At 44.2% G+C, this 24,142-nt stretch overlaps 1 protein-coding gene across 3 annotated transcripts in view; it reads left to right on the forward strand.

Moving 5' to 3' along the window:
• The window catches only part of DRC3 (dynein regulatory complex subunit 3), a 160,115-nt gene that overhangs the window by 115,071 nt on the left and 20,902 nt on the right, over window positions 1–24,142 (forward strand). For all 3 annotated transcript variants that reach the window (XM_069210086.1, XM_069210088.1, XM_069210087.1), the window contains 4 exons: window positions 7,012–7,143; window positions 10,031–10,101; window positions 20,682–20,805; window positions 22,364–22,495. In XM_069210086.1, coding sequence (XP_069066187.1) covers window positions 7,012–7,143; window positions 10,031–10,101; window positions 20,682–20,805; window positions 22,364–22,495 — 459 coding nt within the window. The remainder of the gene's footprint in view (window positions 1–7,011; window positions 7,144–10,030; window positions 10,102–20,681; window positions 20,806–22,363; window positions 22,496–24,142) is intronic.

Genomic DNA, 24,142 nt, shown 5'->3' on the forward strand with positions numbered 1-24,142 from the left:
CCTACTCTCTCCTCCCACAGCCGCTATGGAGGAAGGGGTTTCTTTTCAATGGTGGTTCGGAGGGGGCCTGAGATCCTGAAACTGACACTGCCCACAACTGAGGTCAAGACTAACATGTTGACGGACGTGCTTGACACTGCCCACAACTGAGGTCAAGACTAACATGTTGACGGACGTGCTTCAGCCTGGGGTATCACCTTTAGAACCCTTATTATCCTTCAACAAAGCCCACACTGATGTCTTGCTCGGGCCTGGGCCAAACCCTGCATAGGCATTCCTGTGCACCTAGGACTATTGCTGACCACCAATGCCCCGATTCAAGGAACCCATCCTTCCTGTCTCAGCACCCCACCCCTGAAAGCCTGGTGGTCCAGGCCACAACCTCTTGGATCAATCCTTGGGCAGTCCCTATCACAATACCAGATAGGGAATACAAGACCCTAAATACTTTGTAAGAGGAGTTTCTCTTCCACCAGCCTGGCACTGCGGTCTGTGAACATTGCATGCTTATTGGGCTGTTACTCCCTTACTCTGTTGGCTACAGTTGCCCAAGTGCTGCCTATGGTCCCAGATGAGGCCAGGACCAAGCTATTGGTGTCGGGAGAGGTGCAGCAAAGTTCACAATCAAATGAAGATTGGATACAACCTTCTTGCTGGGCAGAGCCACTGCTTTGATTGTGGCGCTCCGACTTCACGCCTGGCTGAGAAATACTGGCTTTTCAGGAGATGTCCAGGCATCCCTTAAGGAAATCCTGTTCAATTGTAATCACCTCTTTGTTGACAAGGCGCATTTGGCTTTGGAAAGGTTTAAGGACATTAGGGCCATTGCTAGGTCACTGGGGCTCACTATGGCCCCACGACAGCTGTATTCCAAAAGCACCCCTTCACGTTGATATGGTAGGGACTATCAGCCTCATTCATTTCACCCTAGCCACCACGGTCAATCACAGTCCTTTCATGGCCACGGAGCAACTTCCCTAAGTCTTGTGGGACTCAAAGTCAGAGGTCCACCCAATCCGCTTCCAACCCCCCCGGGCAGCTGCACAGTCCAGGTCTCTTTTGCTTGCCCTCAAAACAGCATGGGCATCCAATTGGTGGCAGAATTCAGCCCCATCTGCCCCAGTGATGGGAGATTATTTCAGACAAATGGGTGCTTCAGATTGCCCTGCAGGATTATGCCCTCCCTTTCCAACAGCCACCACTACCGTCGTCCTCCGATCGGTTTCCTTATGACAGGTAGTATTGGCCCTTCTGGCTAATGGAGACATCAAGAGGGTGCCACCATGAGAAATAGGTTTTGGTTGCCTTACCCGCTACTTTCAGTTTCTGGAGAAGGATCAAGGCCTCCATCCTATCTTAGACCTGCGCCCTCTTAATTACTTCCTGAAAAAGAAAAATTCAAGATGCTAACCCTGGTTTGGTTCTCCTCTGCTCTCGACCCTGGAGACTGGATGGTAGAGTTGGACTTGCAGGACACTTATTTCCTGCTTGCCCACATCATTGCCTGTGGTTCACTGTGGGCCAGGAGCATTATCAGTTCTCTGTGCTTCTCTTTGGCCTTACCAGCGTCCCTTGGGTGTTCACCAAGGAAATAGCAGTGGTTGCAGTACAACTGCAGACATCAGGGGTTCCTGCCTTTCCCTACCTCAATGACTTGATGTTGAGACAGCCACGTCAAAGACAGTAGTCTTCTCCCACCTCCTCTGGACCTCCTGCATTCGTTGGGGTTCACTATCAACATGCTGAAGTCACACCTGACTCCTTCTCTTTCATCATAGCTGTTCTGGATCCATTGCAGTTTCGGGTCTGCTCTCCGGAACAGTGAGTCCAGGTTATTCGGGCTGCGATTCTGATATTTTGGCTGCTGGGTGATTGCCTCCTGCTTCCTACAGGTAAAACCTGCACATAGGCATATGCAGGCTCTGCAGTGGGGTCTGAGGACCCAGCGGGCACAGCATCAGGGAAATCTCTCTGACCTGTTCCAGAAATCGGAGGAAACTGCAAAAGATCTGCTGTGGTGGCTGAAGAACCGTGACTGGGTTGGTGAAAGACCTCTCACTCGACCCCATCCAGAGCTTACAGTAGTGACAAATGCGTCACTCCTGGGTTCGGGCAGCCATCTGGCAGAGGTGAAGGTCACAGGCCTCTGGTATCTTGCTAAATCGCAGCCTCACATCACCCTTTTGGAGCTGAGAACGATCCAGCTGGCATTGAAAGCCTTTCTTCCTTCCATCAAAGGAAGGCTAGTTCAGGTTCAGGTGTTCCTGGACAACACCACAGCCATGTGGTATTGCAACAAGCAGGACAGGGGGTGGGAACTTGGACCCTAGGTCAAGAGGGCCTGTGTCTCTGGACATGGCCGGATTTTCAGGACATTTTCCTGGTGGTTCAACATCTGGTGGGCTCTTTGAAAGCCAGAGCAGACAAACTCAGCCATCAATGCCTTGCATATCACAAATAGTGTCTTCATCCAAAGGTGGTACACGATCACTTCTGAGATTGGGGAGAACGTTGATAAATATATTTGCCACCACAGAGAATGTTCAATGTCAGTACCTCTGTGCCCTGGAGTTTCCAAGGCAACTCTTGCTTGAGAAGCATTTTGTCTAGAGTGAAGTTCATGACTCCTATACTCTTTTCCACTGGTACCAGTCCTGTCTTGAGTTCCCAAAAAGATAAAGAACGACCGAGCCCAAGTCACCTTAGAGGCCCCAGACTGGGCATGGAGAATATGGTATCCCAAACTCCTGAGCATGAGCATATTTCTTCCAATCAGACAGCTTCTTGGGGAGGATCTCCAGTCTCAGCAACAGGGCAAGGTCATGCACTCAAACCTACATGCATGGAGAATAAGTGTTGACAGCTGAGAGTGTTTGATCTCCCTTCGGAAGTGTGTCTGTCATTCTTGCAGTCTGGCATCCCTCCACTAAAATGATTTATGCCTGCTGACGGGACATGTTTTAGCTTGTTTTGCGACCAAATCTCTGCATCCTTCTCTGAATGAAGAAATCTATGCAATGGCCAAGAAAGAGCACCATGAGGGCTTAAGAGCTCATTCCACCAGGACTAAAGCTGCAACCACTGTGTCAGCTTCAGGAGTACCATTCTGGACATATGCCAGGCAGATATGTAGGCATCACTGCACATGTTTGCCAAACACTACTGCATAGTCAGCAAGGTTCGGTGAGATGGGCATTTTGTCTTTTCAGTCCTCCAGGACTTTATAGTTTAAACTGTTTGCAGACCCTCCTCCGGTGAGAGATTGCTTTGGTATCTATTAAGGTAAGGAACATGCGGCTAGAAGTCTCTATGAGATGATAACAAGGTACTTACCTTCGGTAAAGCTTCATATGGTAGAGGCTCTGTCTAGTTGCATATTCTTTACCGCCTCCACCCTCACCGCTCTGCGAACTGTCAGACCACATAAAAGAGATCCTTCAGGACCTCACTTTTGGCACACTATTCATTTCTCCTTAGCTTGATTACGTGCTTCTGGTGTGGGAAAACACATGGAAGTCATTTAGGGGTCTTCAGAGGTTGCAAAATCAGTGCCTGGAACACAGGGGTAGCTCGTCCTAATGGATGTCGGTTGGAGCTCCACTTTCCTGGTTTTCTGTCACTTTTTAAATACACTAGTGCATATTATTATTCACTATTTGTGTATTAAAAATGGAGTATACAGTATATCATTCGCTGGAAAATGACCCTATCTGGCAGCTAAGGTAAGTAAAAAATAATTTTAAATTTATGTGGTATGCATGCTTGTGCTATGTGAGAGAGCGTGTGTATATGTAAGCATGTGCGTGTGAGCCACAGAAAAGGTCAAATGGCATGTGATGTCACTTCTGCTACCCCTGGAATTGTGGTGAATTGACACCCATGGAAAAACAGTGAAAAACTAAGGTCAGCTCACTGGGGTTGCATCTATATAGGCACCGTGCCCATCACTTCCAGCACAGACAATGCCAACAACGCGACATAGAGCTGAACTATGCCACCTACTAGTGTGCAAGGGGATGGCTCAAACATTTCTGGATCCAGTCAGATGCCTGGGGAATATTCTAAGGTTAGGAATCTGCGGCAACCAGATAGGAAGAAGGATGAGCAGGACAACAGAGTATGGTAAATTGACCTTTATGGTGAGTCCAGTACTTCAGGTATCTACTGTCCCACCTTGACTACACCCAGCCATTGTTTCTCATTAACATTTGCTAAGTTACAAATGTATATGCTGGAAATACATGTAGATACTTAGGGTCCATCAGAACTGGCCAGCAAATATCGCATACAGATTGCAAACCCATTAATTTGCAATTACACAGGGTTTGCAAATGAGCAGATCTGCAGTTTGCTCCACCATTACAAGTTGGACACCTTGGAACAGGGAAGAGCATGCTAAGTTTTGTAATTTCCCATTCCAACAGGCACAAATAACTCGTCTGTGCATTTTACTCCCGCAGTTTGTGCTGGGTTTTTCCCTCGGGTTACACAACCATTATAATTCCATTTTGGTCACAAACTCCTGTTTTCTTCCAAAGCTGGATTTGGGCTTAGTTAAAGGTTGAGGGGTGAAGACCATGCTTGCTCTGGTAGGCTCCTACATTCTTTAAAGTGAAAGGATTCCCTTTTCAGAATAATTTTCTAGTCCTGCAGGGGGGAACAACCAATTCTTAAACAGTGGGGCAGAACAGAAAACAAAGGCAAAGGTACCAGAATCACCAGGAATATGTTTTTTCTTTCATTTGCAGTCCTCATTATCATTTAACTTATAATAGCATTGTACAATATGACTTGAACCCCACACTGTGGATTCCAAGAAAATTATTCTGGGTGGGTGTGATTACCACAAAGGCTATGATAATAGTTGCGGATAAGTAAACAATTTTAGGTTTCGCTTAACGGTGCAGCTGCCACCAGACTTCATATGATAAAAAAAACATTCAAGAGCACTACAGAGAAGGACCTTGACTCCGCACAGATGATGGTGTTTATAGGAGTACAGTTTTGGATTGTCAAAAGATGTGTGCTTCTACAGAAAGAGTTCTTATTCTCCAAGCAGCTATGATCATTTGGTGATCCAGCTTCTACAGCCAGGATCTTTATCAAGCAAAACTATTGTGTTTGACTTTTCAGTCTCTCACATGCGCTTTGATTCTGGAGTTTTCCGTTTAAGGTCACACACATCCCCTCCAATGCTAATAAACAACTTCTCCTACAGAATTAGCTCATTATGGTATGTGTGAAAGCCTATGATCAACACAGTAGGGCTACGTCTGTAGTGGCAAGCCAATGAGCAAGGCTGTGTGCAGCAGGAGGTTGGCTGGCCAGGCCTGCAGAAACACCTCACCCCATTGGAGAGTAGGACTCATGTGGGGATTCCGCCAGAGTCCCACAGGAGCACACAGGGGACCGTGCTATTTCCTGTGAGAAGCCAGCTGGATCTAGAAAAGCCCCTCCTCCACTCCCCCCCTCCCAATAAGGGTCAGGGTACCCGTATATTATTTATTCTTTCTTATGTCAACTCACACAGCAGCCACTATGGCAAAAACGTATTTCAAGGTATTAACAATCAATCAATTACTTATTCAATCAAATATGTTGTTTTAGCTAAAAGCCATACTCAATTCGTAAATAATACTAGTCTCAAGCATCTAAAAATATCCATATATAAAAGTGTCTAATGCTAGCAAGAACCTGTTAATAATAGAATTAAAAAATAACCCATAGCCAACAAGGCTAAGAAATAGCAAAAACATTATTAAAACACAAAAAAGTAAGAGTGGTAAAAATAATTCCGAATTGAATTGAATTGATAATTTGAACATGAAAAAGCAGGCCTGAAAAGATTCGAGACTGAAGCAATGTAGGCTTTGATTGCAAGAAACATGCTAGGCAAATCAGTCCTCCTATACAGTGCCATTGGTTTGTTAATGGTTGTTAATCCCCACAGGGGATCATTAAAGGGAGACCAGTACTGGGAAACAAGTACAGGGGGGGGGGTCAGTATTCGCTGCTGCAAACTATGATAAAAAGGATACCCCTAAATGTCTATGCCTCAAAAAAATACAACCTATGGATACGTGAGAATGCAATTCGTTTTTAAGACAAACCTAGTAGCTGAAAGAGAGGCCCGATGGTGTTAGGTGGTGTGCCCATAGAACCAAAGCTAACATTTTCATCAGGTTTTAAAAGTTATGTTAACGGCTTGCTGCTTTTAGTCCCATTCAGGGGCATGTGTTAACTTTACCAGGAGTGTGGGACAGAAGAGCTGGCTGACTGCTGTGCATCGTAGCTGGGTCTGTGGCCTGATATTCTTAAAGCCGCAAATACCTTGGTGTTCAGATGTGAGCAGGCCCCTATCTCTAAAGCCCAGAGGTTTGTAAAATTAAAATGCTTCTTGACCAGCAACACATATTATTAGGAACATAGACAAGAATTAGAGCATAGTCTCACGATTACAATAGGAATTATATCTGTGCTCCTATACTTGGTATCTCACTTAGAAAAGCTTGCTTGCTTCAAGATTTACTGGCTTAGGACTGAAGTAGCATAACATACGGAGAGAAAGTGATTTGCCAAGGGCCGCTATCCACAAAGACATGTTTTTGTTGTGATGTTATATGATTCCTTGGCCATCTTTATTAGGTGGTATTGAAAATAGTTGTCAAATTCTATGATAAAAAATATCTAAATCCAATGGATACACAATAGAATAAGTGGGCTGCGCGGCAAGTCAGAGGTCAGGTTTTCGATCCGACGATTATATTGAATAATGGAGATGCACCATATGGTAGGTAGAGGGTCTGGTGACAATTGGGGTCACAGAAGCAGGAGGATACAACAGCATGAAATCATAACTTCTCTGGACGCGACAGACTGGCATATTGAAAAGAGGTTAATCAACAGAATGCCACCCGATTGCAAGCAATTGGGTTGTCTATTTTTGTACATTTTAGTTATTATCATGTAAGTGACGCATTTATATTATACCCACTCTGTTAACCCATGCAGATTCTGACTGAGCTCCAGCATATCGCTGATGTTAACATCCTGGATGCCAAGTTAACAGATTACAATCTCGATATCACCATGCTGACCGAGGCACTGATGACACTGGAGATGCAGCTGGTGGACCAGTTGGAGGTAAGCAATGATGCGGACATCGACAAAGTTCCCATGAGAGGCGCCAGGAAAGTATTCAGGTTGTCACACATTGAACGATTTGAGGAACCCTTTAGATGATTTGATCCATTCAAAGCTCCCAATCAGCAAGTCCAGCCAGTGTTACTTTCTTGCTGATTTGTCTTCTTACCTCCTAGTCCCACATAAAAGCTTCTAAGATCACTGTACACTTTTGAACTTTCAGCTATGTCACACTTCTAGTTCTCATGCACAGTAGAGGCAAAGCTGAAGTAGGTGATTAGTGTTAAAGTAAATCCAGTTGGAGGCTACCAATCAATTTTATCAGTCAGTACATCAGATCCAGTTGGTGACCACAAAGCTTGTCAATGAAGCTCTTCATATGATCACCTTATGCCTCCGGGTCTTTGTTTACTCACCTGTAATCACGTAGGTATGCACATGTGCATTTATGTGTTACAGGAAATGCCTTAAAATAATGCCATGCATTTGAGAAGTATAGTGGTGAACTAGACTGTGCAGCCACATCCTATGCATATAGTACTTTGAGTTAGAACTCGGCAAACTGGTGCTGGCAGACTCCGAGCTATTTTAATTATTAGGTTTCCAGAATGTATGGAACTTCCAAGCTATTTGGAAGTTTGGGATATGGGGTTTGTGGGCAAAAGTGCGTTTTCCATTGGGCATTTGTTGAATTTTTCCCGGTATGCAGGAGGACATGTGCCACAGGGCAGTGCACTTTTTAGTATTTTACAAGCACACTTCCAACTCCCCTATTTGCTGAATGTATTATTATTTTTTTGTATTAAGTAATATTCCTTACCTTTGCTTGTCAAGTTACTCTGATAATAATACTGCGTAAGCACCCTCAGTGGTATGGCAGTTGGGGTATCGTGTTTTGACTGTTTTAGGTGATGCTTTTCAAATTACAGTGTTTTACATTATTTTGTCTAATTTTTATTTTGCTGAAAAATAGATTATACCTCTTTCAAACTACGCTGGTATAAGAGTGTATATTGACATTTTGAAGAGTGTCATGTAGGTGCATGTCATCCCACAAAATATCAACCAACCTCGTTAATGAACATATCAGTGTTTTTTGTGTGTATACATAGTGTTATTTTTTGGCACATATTATGACGTGCTATGAACTAGGCAGGAATAAGAAAAGACTGTGAAATTCATATCAATTAGTTACTTAAATAAATATTCTGAAGTGGCAAGTTGAACTTGTACCAGGATGCAAAGGGTAGACCTCTTACTTACTGAAGGAAGTTGTGCGCTTTTTAAAACTAGTAATAGCAATTGCCCGCCATCGGAAAATAAGGATTCTAAGGGCTCCATTTAGGGTATTTTGAGTGGGAGGACAATGGCGAATTTGCCATATTTCAGCCCTGGCAAACCAATGAGTTCCCTTTTGCATTAGAGGCGTGGAACCACAAGATATTGATGGAGGAGCCTCAGCTGCCTCTGTCATTGGAAACCTTTGACCTGGAACTTCATCAGCCACGGAGCCACCAAGTCATAGCAGTGGATTTGCCGCCCTATTTCTGTCACAGATTTTTTCAGAGCTGTAACCATCATGCAAGGTGTTTGGGGGCATATTTATACTCTGTTTGCGCAGAATGTGCGTCAAACACTGCCCCATATTTAAACTTTGACGCCCGACCCCGCGGACGTCAAAATTCCACCATGTGCGTCATTTTTTGGAAGTGGGAAACTGCCTTGCGTTAATGATATGCAAGGTAGGCGTTCCCTTCCAAAAAATGACTTCAAGGCCTATGCGCCTTATTTATACCCCAGCGTCATTTTGACGCACAGGAGGGGGTGGGCCTTAAAAAACGGCGCACAGCCTGTTGTGCGCTGTTTTTTAACGCCTGGGTCAGGGCAGCCGTTAAGGGATCTGTGGGCTCGGAAGGAGTCCAGAGGTGCCCTCCCCTGCACCCAGGGACACACCCTCGCCCACCCCTGGAGGACACCCATGGATGGGGGGACCCATCCAAGGGAAGTAAAGGTAAGTTCAGGTAAGTATTTTTTATCGTTTTTTTAAGTATCATAGGGGGGCCTAATTTGGGCTCCCCTACATGCCACTATGCCCATGGGACAGAAGTCCCCTGGGCATGGCCATTGGGCAAGGGGGCATGACTCCTGTCTTTGCCAAGACAGGAGTCATTTCAATGGGGATTGTGCGTCAAAACAAATGGCGCATGTCCGGTTTGAGGCCTGATTTTTGCCTCAGACCTGACTTGCACCATTTTTTGATGCACAACCCCCATTTTCCCCAACGCTGGCGCTGCCTGGTGTGAGTCATTTTTTTTACTCTGACCAGTCCGCAGCGCCGGCTAACGTCATTCCATAAATAAGGCGCCCGCATGGTGCATTGGAATGGCGTTAGCCGGCGGTAAAATTTTTGACGCACAACTGCGTTGCCGCAGTTGGGTGTCAAAAAGTATAAATATGGCCCCTGTTTTTTTTTCTGGATGACAAAAAACTCCATGTGCATTAGAAACATTTTTTATTTTGTTCTGCATAGATTGGCAAATAGACAGCAACATCATGGCACCCATTCATCATTCAGAGTTACCAAAACTGTATCTGCCTGTGCAGCTGATGCATTTTTGCAAAATGATCCTTTCTGGCAGGCTGGGCTCTTTAAAGGTCTAAATGAGGCCTTCAGCTTGATGACATCCTTCAAACATTGAAAAAATATTTTCTGTACTAAACTTGTGGCTGGGTCAACTGCTTGGTGCCACCAAAGCTTAGTCCTATGTCAAGCCTGTGGTGTTTGCATTATCCATCCGCCAGCGTTCAGTAGAAGATTACTACTTCCCTCCAAAACATAGATGGAGTTTATAAGAATTAGTCTGACAGTATCTTTCTTTCTCAACAGGAAATAATAAAGGAATATGAACGAAACATTCTAGATATGGCTGCTGGATTTCTCGAAGCCGTCCAAGGCCTATATCCTTTTTCCAGTTTGCGTGGCCAGAGTGGTTTTAAAAGGAGTAAAGTCATTAAAATAATGTTATGCTGCAATAACGGTTGAGAATATTTTATACAATGTAGACTGAATGTATTAATAGGATCATTACTTTGGAAATAGAAAACGAATAGAAAAATATATTGATTTGGACTTCTGTTTGAACTGTAAACAACGTACATAGGCAATCTACCATGGTTATGCGCTTCCACACTGGGGGGCAGAAAGCAATTATATACTCATAGGAGAAGCAGTGATTTCGAATTTAGTTTCTAATTGACTAACTTGTCACTCACTAAACTACAATTTTCACAAGTCCGAGCTGTGTGAATGTGGTAGCAGGCTCTATCTATCTATCTATCTATCTATCTATCTATCTATCTATCTATCTATCTATCTATCTATGTGTATTCACTGACAAAAAGAAAATTAAATGTCAGTTTTGGTTTAGCGAACAAAAAAACAAATAAGTTCTGCTGTTCACCAATTAAGCAGTGCAGTGCCCGGTGCACACTGTAGCTCGTGCCCGTGCCATGTTTGCTCTTTGTAGACATCCTTTTCTTCTTTTCTTTATGAGACATCAGCTATTGGGTGCACTAAAATGGCAGAAGGCAAGAGTTATTGTGTCCATTGTATCTCATTCACCTACCTCGTAGCAAATCTACACTGTGCACGGACCCTGTGGCCAGCCTGATTTGCAGTTGATGGTGGAGGTTGCTTGCATGACCTGCCCAGCCTCGAACTGGACTTACTTTCCCGGTTGCCAAATTTCATGCAGATTCATCAAACAATGCCAGAGGTATTAGTGAACAAACCTTTTATAACCATCATTTATACTTGCCCCACCGAGACAAATCTGCTCAAAACTTGACATAATCAACAGAAAGCCCCCTACATGAGCCCCCTCGCCAACATTGTTCGCAAGCACGACATCATCATCACCTCCTACGCCGACGACACCCAACTTATACTCTCCCTCACCAAGGACCCCGCCAGCGCCAAGACCAACCTACAAGAGGGTATGAAGGACGTCGCAGATTGGATGAGGCTCAGCCGCCTAAAGCTGAACTCTGAAAAAACGGAAGTCCTCATCCTCGGCAACACCCAGTCTGCCTGGGACGACTCCTGGTGGCCCACAGCCCTCGGCGCCGCACCGACCCCCACAGACCACGCCCGCAACCTCAGCTTCATCTTGGACCCTCTTCTCACCATGACCAAGCAAGTCAACGCCGTGTCCTCCGCCTGCTTCCTCACCCCCCGCATGCTCCGCAAGATCTTCCGCTGGATCCCCGCCGACACTAGAAAAACCGTGACCCACGCCCTCGTCACGAGCCGCCTGGACTACGGCAACACCCTCTACGCCGGGACCACAGCCAAACTCCAAAATCGCCTGCAACGCATTCAAAACGCATCGGCACGCCTCATCCTCGACGTACCCCGCAACAGCCACATCTCCGCACACCTGAGACACCTGCATTGGCTCCCAGTCAGCAAAAGGATCACCTTTCGACTTCTCACCCACGCACACAAAGCCCTCCACAACAAGGGACCGGAATACCTCAACCGACGCCTCAGCTTCTACGTCCCCACCCGCCTCCTCCGTTCCTCTGGTCTCGCACTCGCTGCCATCCCTTGCATCCGCCGCTCCACGGCGGGTGGGAGATCTTTTTCCTTCCTGGCGGCCAAGACCTGGAACTCCTTCCCCACCAGCCTCAGGACCACCCAGGACCACTCCGCTTTCCGGAGACTCCTAAAAACCTGGCTATTCGAGCAGCAGTAACCCCCCCTTTCCCCTAGCGCCTTGAGACCCGCACGGGTGAGTAGCGCGCTTTATAAATGTTAATGATTTGATTTGATTTGAAATATAAACCTTCCAAGAAGCCGTCCCTGTGTGACAACCTCTTTGAGAAACATGCCGGGTTGCCTGGAGGGGAGAAGAGAATTGTCCAAGGAAGCACTGTATGCCACCCCACTGTCTTCTCAAAACGGAAACTTTATTATTGTTTTGTGCTGCATAAATACTTTTATACATTGACTCTAAGTTAAAACCTGACTGACTTTTGTGCCAAGCTACCAAGGGTTAAGCACAGGCTAATTTAGTGACTTTTTGTGGTTCACCTGCAAGGGACTGTAACTTTGCTTGAGCAGGGCTCACACCCCAGTCTACCAACAAACCAATTTCTCACATTGGATATTATGGACTTACAGAGTGCGCACACTGATAACAATCTATAAAATTAAAAAGGTAATTTACAGCAGAATTATGAAAAAAAGTAAAGTGATAGCTGGTATTTGGTTGAAAAATAGCAAAGTGTGCTAGATGAACATTGTGAAAAAAGTCATAGGGCCAGATTTAGATAGTGACAGTTATCCCGCCCGCTGAAATTTAAATCCCATCATTTCCTATTGGATTTAGATTTCGGCGGACGGGATATCCGTCACCATTGTGATGGAGTAACCCATCTGCCAATATCTAAATCATGCCCAGATTTTACAACCTGGAGAATTATGAAAACTAGAAGGTATGATAATTACAGCATGCTTGAAAGTGGTAATGGAAACAATGGAAAACTCCAAGTATATTGTTTCCACTTTTTATGTTTTCATTCTGCACCCCATAGAATTCTGGCTTCTGCATGATATTTTTCTCCATAATTCAAGGGGATGTCATGCAGTTTGCAAAGCAACACTGTCCCTGACAATTCTGCCCATAAATCATAAGGATAAATGTAGTTTACCTCTTAATTGTAAACCTGGAATTGGTGGCTCCAGCAAGTGGATTTAGTGGCAGCTACTTGCTGCTCTGTGCCTCAAGCTATTGAATATGTGGCTGTTCTCCAGGGCTTAAAAGCAGCAGTTGTTTCTGATTTCCTTAGTGCTGGCACACTGCCAGTGGTAGTAGTGCTCTATATAAGCTTCTTCGTTCATTCATGCATTCATTCATTCATTCAGTGTAATTATGTCAAAGGTTCCAGCACTGGGCATTTTTGTGTTCGTTCCATGTTCTACACTGACTTTATACCTTGAAAGCCTATGGATAAGGGGTCCAATAAAGAAGCAGCGGAGCCTTAACTCTGCAGGCTGTGGTTTTCATTCGACTTCCACAGACATCCGTACAGGGCCATAATGTAATAGGCAACGTCTGTATTGCAGGGTCATCGCGAAGGCTTGCTGAGTAGAGTGTGCTAAATGACGTCTCCTGGAAACTAGCTAAGTGTGGTAACTGGGCAAAAAACACAAAGTGTACTAAGACCCCAGTGTAAACTAGTCTTGCGATCTACACATTTTTCACAAAGTTACTTGACGAGTGTGCTGTAATCTGCCATGGCACCCTCCAAAGCATCCTTGGATAGAATACACTTCTAATGGAAAGTGTTTTTGTATCCTACCATATTTTGACCTATGTTAAAAAACTGTTTTCATATACATTTATTAGGTCAATGGAACCCTCCACCTCCTCCAAGTTGTAAACTAATGTTGCTTGTATGATATACTTTAAAGATATCATCTACCACTAAGGCCTTCATTGTAAGTGGCCTGGAGAAGTTTACATTATTTCTTGCACCCGATGACATCCTCCACCTCATGGGTCGAAATTCATTGAGAGGGAGAAATGGCTTCTTTTAAAAATTTGGGAGAGTGAAATGCAGATTTTGGTACTTAAATTGCCAAATTACAGCTGCTCCTATAAGTACCATGATCATGTCCTTTTCGCCTCTGAAATTCTGGCTGGTTTGACCTGGCAAAATGTAACAGGGTATGTATACATTAGCACACCCAGAAGGGACTGGGTGTGATACATTCATATAACTAGTAATTCTGATCCCCAAGCAAACAGGGGTTTTCACGAAGTGCAAAATTATTCAAGCCACTCATAATCAAGCCCTGAATGTCTAAAAGGTTCACAGTGGCAAAATACCCGACGCCTCCTTTTTAAATTGTATTTAATCTCAAACATTTTGTACCAATTTTACAGGTCCACTGTATTGAAAAGTGCACCATTTCCCCATAATATCCCAAAAATCTAAAAAGAGAAAGCAGCCAGTTCCCATGCACTGTGGTCATTAAATCATATCATTATTGACCTTCTTTCCTGGTAGAAAGTTTTTTTTTTTAAACGTGCCATTATTATTCCCTTATTTCTTGAAAAGAACCCACATCTTTGGTAACTTGGGCTTTAGATGCAGTCTAAATGTGGTCTTGGTCATTGGAGAATATTACACTTTTAAATCGATAAAATACCAGTAAACCTCCCCACCAACCCCAAAATACTATTGATGACTGCTGAATTAAGTCAAAAAGAGCAAGTTAATGGATGGAATGCTTGAATGAATCTCAGTCACTTGGCAATCGCTCAGTGCCTCATCCAGATCCAGAGTTTTTGTATCCACCATGCCACCTAAGTTTGTATCCAGCCGTATGCAAATCAGTCTTGATCCTGCTCCTCATGGGAACAATCCAGCTTGAATTGCCGGGCTAGGTCCTCCCTGAACCGGAACACAAGCTACCTAGGACTAGTTTCACGCTAGTAAGGGCTCTTCAGTCAAGTATAGCTTGGTTCCGGTGGCACCGTGAGCCCCGGACCCACGTCTGGACATACCCAGCGCATTTAAGGTGGCAAAAACAAAAAAGTCAAGGTGACAAATGGAATACTCAAATTAATCTCAGCCACTGGCAATCATTGTTGTTTTTGCCCACCATGGCACCTCAGATTGGGCCCAGCCATATGAAAATAAGTCTTTGACCCTATTGCTCATGGGAACTGTCCAGCCCAAACTGCCAGGCCAGGTCCTTCCTGAACTGGAACACAAGCAACTAATTATGCCATGCATATTAGAGGTGCCCCCTGAACCCCACTAGTCATCATCATAAGCATCATCATTAGGCTTTTATAGAGCACACAGCTGCCCATAGGCATCCCAGCGCCGAAGTACACTACGAGTCAGGCCAGGAAAAAATTCTGGGTGGAACAGTCCGAAAAAGAGCCTCTTAGTGTGTTGGCTGACTGGCCTTGACCAGCCTGCCACCACAGACAGGTTTCTGATCCCCTGGAGGTGAGTGCCCACGCTCTCAGAGGCCAGAATCAAAGCCTCTCTGGAGGAAGGTGTTATCACCTACTCCAGCAGGATGGCTAGTGAATCTGCATACCATGTCAAGGGACTTCAAAGGCCCTGCCACCTTTGGTATGCAACCCCTGGCTTCCCCAGACCTGGGAGTAGCCACCCTTGCCTGAGGCCCACTTGGCACCAGGAGAGGGGTGAAAATGAGTTAATCAGTCGGTGTGTACTGCGTTTGGGCTAGCCACACCCCTATGGTGGGCTACCCGAAGTGGACACTCGCAGAAGGGTTCCACCATCTTGTTTGTGTTGGAACTAGGCATTCTGGTATAGGGTTATGCCCACTTCTCACAGGAAGTGCTCATATGGGGGTGTAGTCACCCAGGGATGAGTTGCCATTGTCTACTACCCTTCACTCCCCTAAAACACCCCTAAATTGAGGACTTAATTGGCTTCAGAACACCAAAAGAACAGAATCATCTGACATAAAGAAGACGACACAGAAGAGCCGCAAGAGTGAGAACTGAGAATGACTGGGGGACCTGTGGCGCAAAACCCTGCCTGCCTACCTACCCCTGTCTCGATAATTGCAACTTCACGACTAGTCCTGCAGCTGTGGAGACTCCAAAGGCCTTGAAGATTCTCCAGCACTTCGCCAACCTGTCAGCATCTCCCTTCGAGTGGAGCAGCAACTTCCCTGCTTCCTGCAGGCACCAACGGAAATATCCGGATCATCGTCCTGCTGACCACTGGGTCCACCGATGCAGCAGCCGCCCAGGAGGAGATCACCATGCTCCAAGATGCCAGGCCAGTCTCCCTTCCATGTGAGGACTCACCAGGATCAATCAGAGCCAAGCTGCACCAATACCTGGAATACTGGATCCCTTCCGGCAAGCAAGGCTTGTTGAGGCCCATCCCAGACTCCAACAGCACTCTAGAGGACCTCCCTTGTTTTGTCTCCCTCTCTGCATGTCACCCAAAGAACCATGCGCGTCTTAACGCAGGAGTATTACCACTAAAGATCCTCTGCACCCAAGTGGCCAAGCCCAGATCCACAACTTTCACCGGTGTCTCCTGCTCTCAGGACACCAACCGACTGAGCCCCCATTGGGAGTTCCAGGACTTGTACCCAAGTCTCCCTTTGCATTCTTTATTCAGGTGGCTCCCCTTGTTGCTAACTGTGCAGTGCACAGCAAACGTACTTAAGCCAGCACCAGGACTCCCCAGAACAGGTAACACTGTATCTCTGGTCTTTTTTGTGACTTTACTCCGCTAGCACCCTACTCCCATCAGGGGACCCCTGTGAACTGATTGCAAGAACCCCTATGCAGTTAAAGTAACCTTGGAACTGTACTGCGTAAATGTGCTTTCGTGTAAACTATGTTGTTTACCTTTGATTTGATACAAACCTTCAACAGTACTTATTGATCTTGAGTTCCTTCTCGAGTGGGCGTTTCATTTATTGACTGTGTATTCAACAAATGCTTAGCACTACCCTCTGATAAGTCTAACCTCTCACCCACACTACCACAAAAGAGAGCTTTGGGGATTGTCATTTTCACCTCTGTAAACCTATAAGGGTTGCCTATGCTATCTGAACACTGTACACCTACATTTGGTACACTACATAGATAGCCTACAACCTCACAATACCTGGGCTATAAGCATTCAAAACAAAAACATGGTATCCAGTGGGGATCAATCACAATATTCACTTTAGACCACAGTGAAATGATTCAATTTAACACTAGCTCATAAGAATCAATCAAATCCAGCAACTTATTCCAACTGCTATTGTCCATGTAGCACTTCCCCTTAAAAAACAGAGAGACTACACAGGAATCTTTATCTTACTTGTACATTAACAAATGATATATTTACACAGAAATTCCCACACACCTAAACAGGTGCATCTATCATGGCCAAATACATTGGGGTCATTTGGGCATACCCCTATTTCCCTGTTTTTTAAGTGGAAACTACGTGGACGCTAACAATTTGAAAAAATTGTTGTACCTGTTAAGGCGTGTGGAAATGTCTGTGTAAATATATGTTTTGAATTAATGTGCAAGTAAGGTAAAGGTTTCTAACCACAACGTATTGGCAACAAGGCCATCACTGAATTTCCACTCCTCTCTGAATTTCTAAACGTACCCTGTCTGCATTCTCCTCACTTAAGTGCCTGGATCTCCAGCCACAGAAATGCATGCAAGATACTTTCACAGTCTGTAGATGCTATGCCCGGTCCTTTTGTGCATGCTAAACCTGAGGCTTGCAAAACTGATTATACTAGCCCTAGAACTCAGACTCTCACCAGACACAAAGTTCTACTGTCATACATGTGCTACACACTTACTAAACAATCATGCACTCGACACACATAGAGAAGGCCTGTTTACAGGAAGAAGGGACTTAGAAGGATACAGTGAACAAGGAATGCTCCATGGGAGGGACAAACTCAAGCTGGACAGTCTAAAGTAAATAAAGCCAGCAAATAGAAATGCAAGCAACTCTGAGCTGTAAACCACAAAGCCAGTGGTCAGTAATAGGCGAAATGCATTCCCAAGGTAGCTTTCAGACTGCCCACAAGAAGTCGTTCGGAAATCTGGTAGGCTTTGACCTGAAATGCAGAGCCTTTCCCTTTAAGGGATGTGAGCTCTTATTAAAAAAAATGTTTGCCATTTGGGAATGTGAATGCAGTGATGCATGTCTGTGGTACCTTGGAGTACACCATCCCTGTGTTCGTAGCCAATCATAGGGTTTGCACATAGAGATCTGCCTAATTAATGAATTTAGGTAGGTAGTTTTGCAACCCTCTCCAAACGGTTACTTTTCAATGTGACCTACTAATAGAAAGGTCCTCTGGAAAAACAATAGGCCGGTCACAAACATCTGGGGCACAATTTGCTCCCTCTATGAGCAACCTGTCTGTACGTACATTAGGCCCACGGTGTCTAAAGATGTAGAGGCATGTAAGACATTTCGCTAGGTCTTAAAAGCCAATTCACAGGAAAAAACGTTGTGCATTTACACATGCACACATATTTCTATGTGCAAGTGTAAAAGCCAACTTTTAGAAATTCCCAGACTTTCCCAGCAGTATATTTGCAAAACTTGAAAGATAACGGGTTGAAGCACCATTCAAAGTAATATTTAATTATAAAATAAAGACTCCAAAGCCCAGAGGTTCCACTTTATTCATATTCATTTAAATGCTTTATATTTACTCTGCAGTTTCATTAGAAGTACATCCACCATCATCTAAAAACAGTTTTTCTGGTAAGATGCACTCAGGTGCCCAAAACTGCACATTGCTCTTGGAAAGGCACTGGCGAAATTTTACATCAGCAAAGTACATCGGCAAATGCGTGACTCTAAAGTAAAGTTGGATTTTCTGAAATTCACAAATTTAATATCGGGGTGGGTTTGTGAGTGTTTCTTAGTGGTCCTGTCCAAACTAATCTTAACAACCACAGATTCGCAAGTGTATTCGCCGCTTAAAAAAACTTTCCCACTCTGGAAACTCAGGCAGCTTTACCCTTGTCGAGGACAGGAGTAAAAGTGCCTTTCCAGGACAGAAACGGAGGAAGTTGACAGATCCATATCTCAAGGGAGTGTAGGGTTGGGAATTTGATTTTGATTTCATTTCTTGAAAAGTGCTACCTCACCATAGACCTCTGGCATTGAAAAGGTCTAATGTTGCTGCTTTGGAACAATATTTTGTGAGGAGAAATAAAAAGAAATCTGAAATGTACAAATACTCATTTCTCATTAAATCTTTAATTTAAAATCCAATTCAAGCGGACCACAGATTAAAAACACTGAAAATACATTTATCTACCACTTTAATTCTCAACTAATCTCCTATCCTTAAATATTCATGAGGGATTACCTCTTGTTTCATCTGTGGCTTAAACTGACAGTCTCATATTTTTCTTAGTTTAAATGATGTACATGTACATTTGCGTCATATTTATGCATGCATTTTTTCACCTTGAAAATCCACCACTATCGTAGATTTCTACAGCTATAAATTACTATTGTTGAGTGAAAACGTCCAGCAAGACCCTGTCTTCAGGGATAAAAGGCATCCTGCTCAGGGGGTTGGCCATGGCGGTCCATGAAAGATGGCGTCCCTTTGAAGCACGCCTTTGGACTAATCCCCGAGTGCCCATCCTGGCAGAGAAGGTGACACCTCGCTGCTTCGGCACTGTCTTTGTCCCTTGGCCTGGGTTGGGATGCCACCCCGTAACTCTGCATTAGCAAATGGTGCTACCAGCTTTACCCACACCAAATGACAATTTGGAAGTGTTGGTGCTAAGACATTTGTAAAAACTATATCTTAACAAAATATAGCTCCCTCCCATAGGACTCTATAGACCTTCTTTAGGGGAGACATATATAATGTTAAGGGATAGCGAGGCTCTGCCGTAGGTTTAAATGGCAAAGTCGAACTGGCAGTGAAAACACTGTCCTTCCATTCTGCAGGGGCTGGATGGGGTCATTTAGTATCTTTTCACATGAAGGGTGGCACAAACAATGCTGCAGCCCAGCGTGGACACTCTGTCTTACATGCCCTGGGTACCATATACTAGAGACTTATAAGTATCCAGGCCTTGCCAATTGGGTGTATCCACATCAACATGCAATTTGTATGAGGTTAAAACACTGCACTGGTGTCTGGTTAGCAGGCCTCAGTTCACTCTCAGAGTTGAAAATCAGCAACTAATAGTCCAAATGGGGGCCGAAAGTGGGGGGAAACCTGCAAAAAACCTGTTTCCTTGCACAAATCCTAAAGATGCAATGTAGGTTATTTTCAAACTCAATTTAGTGTGATACAACTGTCCTTTGTTTTGCTCACATGGTTTATCGTGAAACCAGTTAATTTTGGACATGGGTCCTCGTTACAGTGTCAAACTAAAGTGTGAGACTTTGCCCATCAGACTCACTTTTTGTGAATGTGCGTTGAGTCCTAAAAATCTGAGGCTCTGGCTTGAATGAACTAAGCTGCTTGGTGACTGAAGAAGATGAGTCCCTCCAAGAAACAGGTGGACATTTGGGAAAAACATGTGGAAAGCCTTCTGGTAGTATAGCTTTCACCATTTGTCATTTGTCATACCAGATGTAAAAACTTGGAATTACCCATTCCAGGTGTAGTAATACCAGGTGGCATTGGTAGATCCCCGTACAGTATTAAATTTGATACAAGGCAACTCATTATCAGGCCGTTAGAGGCAGTTTAGTGACTATTTTGCGGGTTTTTACCCAGCAGAGACTCGCATATCACAAGTGACTTGACTGGTCTGCTTCAGGTGTAACCTGATTAGTTAGTTTGTAATTAACCAATCGGATTGCACAGGGGCAATTCTCAATCTATTTCACAAATGGAATACTGATGATTGCTTCTCAGTGCTGTGTTTTAGAGACTCATAACCAGTGTGTGAACCTTGACCTTTTGAGTAGCCTTGCCTGTCTTACGTTTTAACCTTAACTCTTAGCTGTACAATGGCGCACAATCGAGAGTTGGAGAATGTACATCACGAGAAGCTCTTGGAGATGGCGATCACCACCCTGGAAAAAGTAACAAGGGGAGAGTATGATGAGGAACTTCCAGATGACCTGCGAGTAGTGAGTGCCACTATCAGTATTTGTTTTACACCTGTTTTTCTGCATGGGATATTTTTGGGACAGATTTATTATAGAAAGTGCTTACAGCCTTGGAACAGAACATTTTGGAGTGCAACTGGAAAAGGGAGGTTGAAAGGGGTTGGCAGTCTTCTCTCCCCGGCAGTTCCTAATCCCGAGTCCTACGAATGTCCACATTTGTATTGTATGGCTTCCTTCAACATCACTGCTTCTTTTCTGGGGATTGTGGATCCATTTCTGCAACAAACCGAAGCCCTGATGACTTATAGAAAAATGGGTAAGACTTACTTTGTAACATACGTTTTCAGCCCCTCATATCTCCAGTCCAATGCTTCAGAGTTCATTAGTGGTTACAAAATTGAACCCTCAATAAGTAAAGACCTTGCTGCAATAACATGATCCAACAGTGGACCCAGAAATATCACTGCTTAAATGTCTGTTGTCTCTTTACTTGTGTATTTTCACACAATAATGGCAATGTGACACCTCAAGATTTGACCAATTTGTTTAAAGGACAAAATATTTTTTTAAAGGACAAAATACCCACCTGTCGTACATTTTAAGAATATTGCAAGTCACCATAGAGTTCCTTGTTGATATGGAAGAATGTGGCTGAAGTACAAGTTCCTTCATGACGTCACGGAACTCTTCGGTGACGTACTGTTTTCTTTTAACATACAGCAGATGGTGTTTTATTCCTTATAATACTTAGTCACATGTATATACCGAATAAAAGAAGAATCTGTAGTGCTGAATTAAGCGTACAAAAAGCAATTAGTAATTTGTAGCGAATAAACAGTAGAACCAATTTATAGTAAGTTATATTTAAAATCAATTGTAGCTCACAAAGTGTATAAACATGCAGTCTGTCTTTTCTGTAATGGCCTATAGCATGGAAAAAATAAACACTGTATTAATACCTCTTTTTTACTGATCACTGTAGATTTAGAAAAACAGATCAGCAGAACGAAAAGCTTGTTCTGTTTCTTTAAACTACTGCTATAGTTATGCCCCATGGCCTGCCTTTACCCTTGGCTGCTGGGAAGGGGCATTATCACATAACAGCTATAATAAATGACTACAGTTGACCAACCACGTCATTTCTTTATTACAGGTGATGTCATGGCTTGACTGTAATGAAAAAATTTGAAATTGTCTTTTATACATGGATTGCAGGATTTCATGTATTATAAGATACGCAGCAGTATAAAGATGCCATTCACATGCTATGTCCCATCATCTTATGTGCACTCTGAGGCTTAGATTGTATTGCATTCCTATCTATATGGGCTAAAATGCTTTTTGGATTGTTGAGTATGTAGCTACGTCCTGCGTATCCTTTGTTGTAGCCCTGATTAGGTCACTAGGCACTCCAATTTTAATGGTTCCCTGACCTTGAGCTGACAGAAAAAAGGATGTGCTCAACGAGATGCATGCAGACTTCCCAAGCTTTAGACTGTTCCTCATTTTATCTCTTTCCCATTCTCTAACAGATCATATTTTTTAATGATTCAAGCAAGTTTTCCTTTTTCTCTTCAAGTTGCTTGTAGACAAAGACACTGTTGTCAATGCAGTAGGCGCATCACATGACATACACCTGCTGAAAATTGACAACCGAGAAGACGAGCTGGTCAACAAAGTCAATACTTGGGCCAGTAACTTGATAAAGAAGGTAAGTGAAATACAGAATAGTCTGTAGCTTGTGATGTACACAGCATCTCCATAGGTGGTGTCATCTGGGGAAAATAGTTCTCCAACATGGTGTGGCGGAATATAAAATGCATATATTTGATGACACTAGCTAATTCTATGCTTAAAGACTTTGCTGTGAAAATGGCAAAAGACTGTCACTTTCTAGTTTGACATGGATGGTATTGTGCTATTCCTATGCTTAAAAACATTGTTAGAAAAACAGACATTTGAGGTGAGCAGATTCAGAGTGTTGCTGTGGGTTGTTTGACAGAACAATGCATGTTAATACCACGCAGGCCTTTACAACGCGTGCATTGCCACACATGTGTTTTTACAGTGCAAATTCTCTTGCATGCCTTTTCAATGAAAAATGTAAGTATTTCTTCGCAGGTAGGTATAAAGTATATATGTGTGCGTATATATATATATACACATATATATAATATTACCTACTATAGTTAGGACCATGTTTCCATAGAAAAAGTGTTTTTTTACTTGCCTATATCTTTGGTGCCGTTTGACAAATCTTCTCGAAATTAAAAAAAGTGTTCCAGAGAATCTTGTTGTACATGGGAAGTTTCGGGGTGATCTGTCTAGCAGGGGCAGAGAAAAAGCGGCGTCATGTTAATTCCCATAGGAATCTTGAAGGTGACTCCAGCCCAAACTGCTGAACAGAATTACACCAAATTTTGCCAAAAGTTAGCTTTAGGTCCAGAAAGAAGCTTTTTTCTTGTTTGCTGTAAATCTGTTCAGTAGTTTTTGAGGTATTAAAAGAAAAATAAATATTTATATCTATAGGCGCAAAGGATTCTTGAATAATAACAAGCTAGTGCAGAGAAATGCATAGCTCTGATTGGCTGCCAACACTTTAACCAGAAAGTGTTAGCAGCCATTTTGGGTCTCGGCTTTGGCCGAGTCCCACAAAAAAAAGTTAAAATATAAGACAAGGGGCCAGGGTAGGGACACCCTGGCACCGTAGCTTTGGTGTAGGGTCCCAGAGGGCCCATCCAGAAAATAAAAGACTTTAAAATTATTTTTTTTAGGGGCATCGCTATTGGTAATGCAGGGGTGTGTCAGGCCCCTCCCGCAGCCCCGTGAACTGCCACCTCCCTGGGGCTAAAATGATTGTGTGCGGGAGGGGGAATGCCCGGGGGAGCCGCCCCCCGCTGCCCTGAAGAATGCCATCTCCCAAGGTTTTAAAGTAAATTAATGCGGGGGTACTCAACCCCCCCCCCCCGCAGCCCCAGGAACTACCACCTCCCCAGGGCTTTACATTTATGTAAAGCGGATGGGCCACCTGGCCTCCCTTGGGACCGCCACCTCCCCGGGGCTTTAAATATGTGTAGTGGGGGAAGGGCGCCTGCCCCCCCCCCCCCCCCCCCTCGGACCACCAGGTCACATGGTGCGGTCTCCGTCCCCCCCAAAAAAATGAAATATTTAGACCGGACCCCAGGGGATGGAGTCCCGGGGGTTGAGATCGGCCTAGGGAGGGGGCTGCACGGCTCACCCTCCTCCAAATAAATTTTCATATTTAGGCCTGACCCCCAGGGATGGGGTCCCCAGGGCCGATATTGTCCTGGGAAAGGGGGCACGCGGAACTGTGACCAACCCCCACTGTGCACGGCCA

The sequence above is a fragment of the Pleurodeles waltl genome, chromosome 10, assembly GCF_031143425.1.
Source record: "Pleurodeles waltl isolate 20211129_DDA chromosome 10, aPleWal1.hap1.20221129, whole genome shotgun sequence".
NCBI lineage: Eukaryota > Metazoa > Chordata > Amphibia > Caudata > Salamandridae > Pleurodeles > Pleurodeles waltl.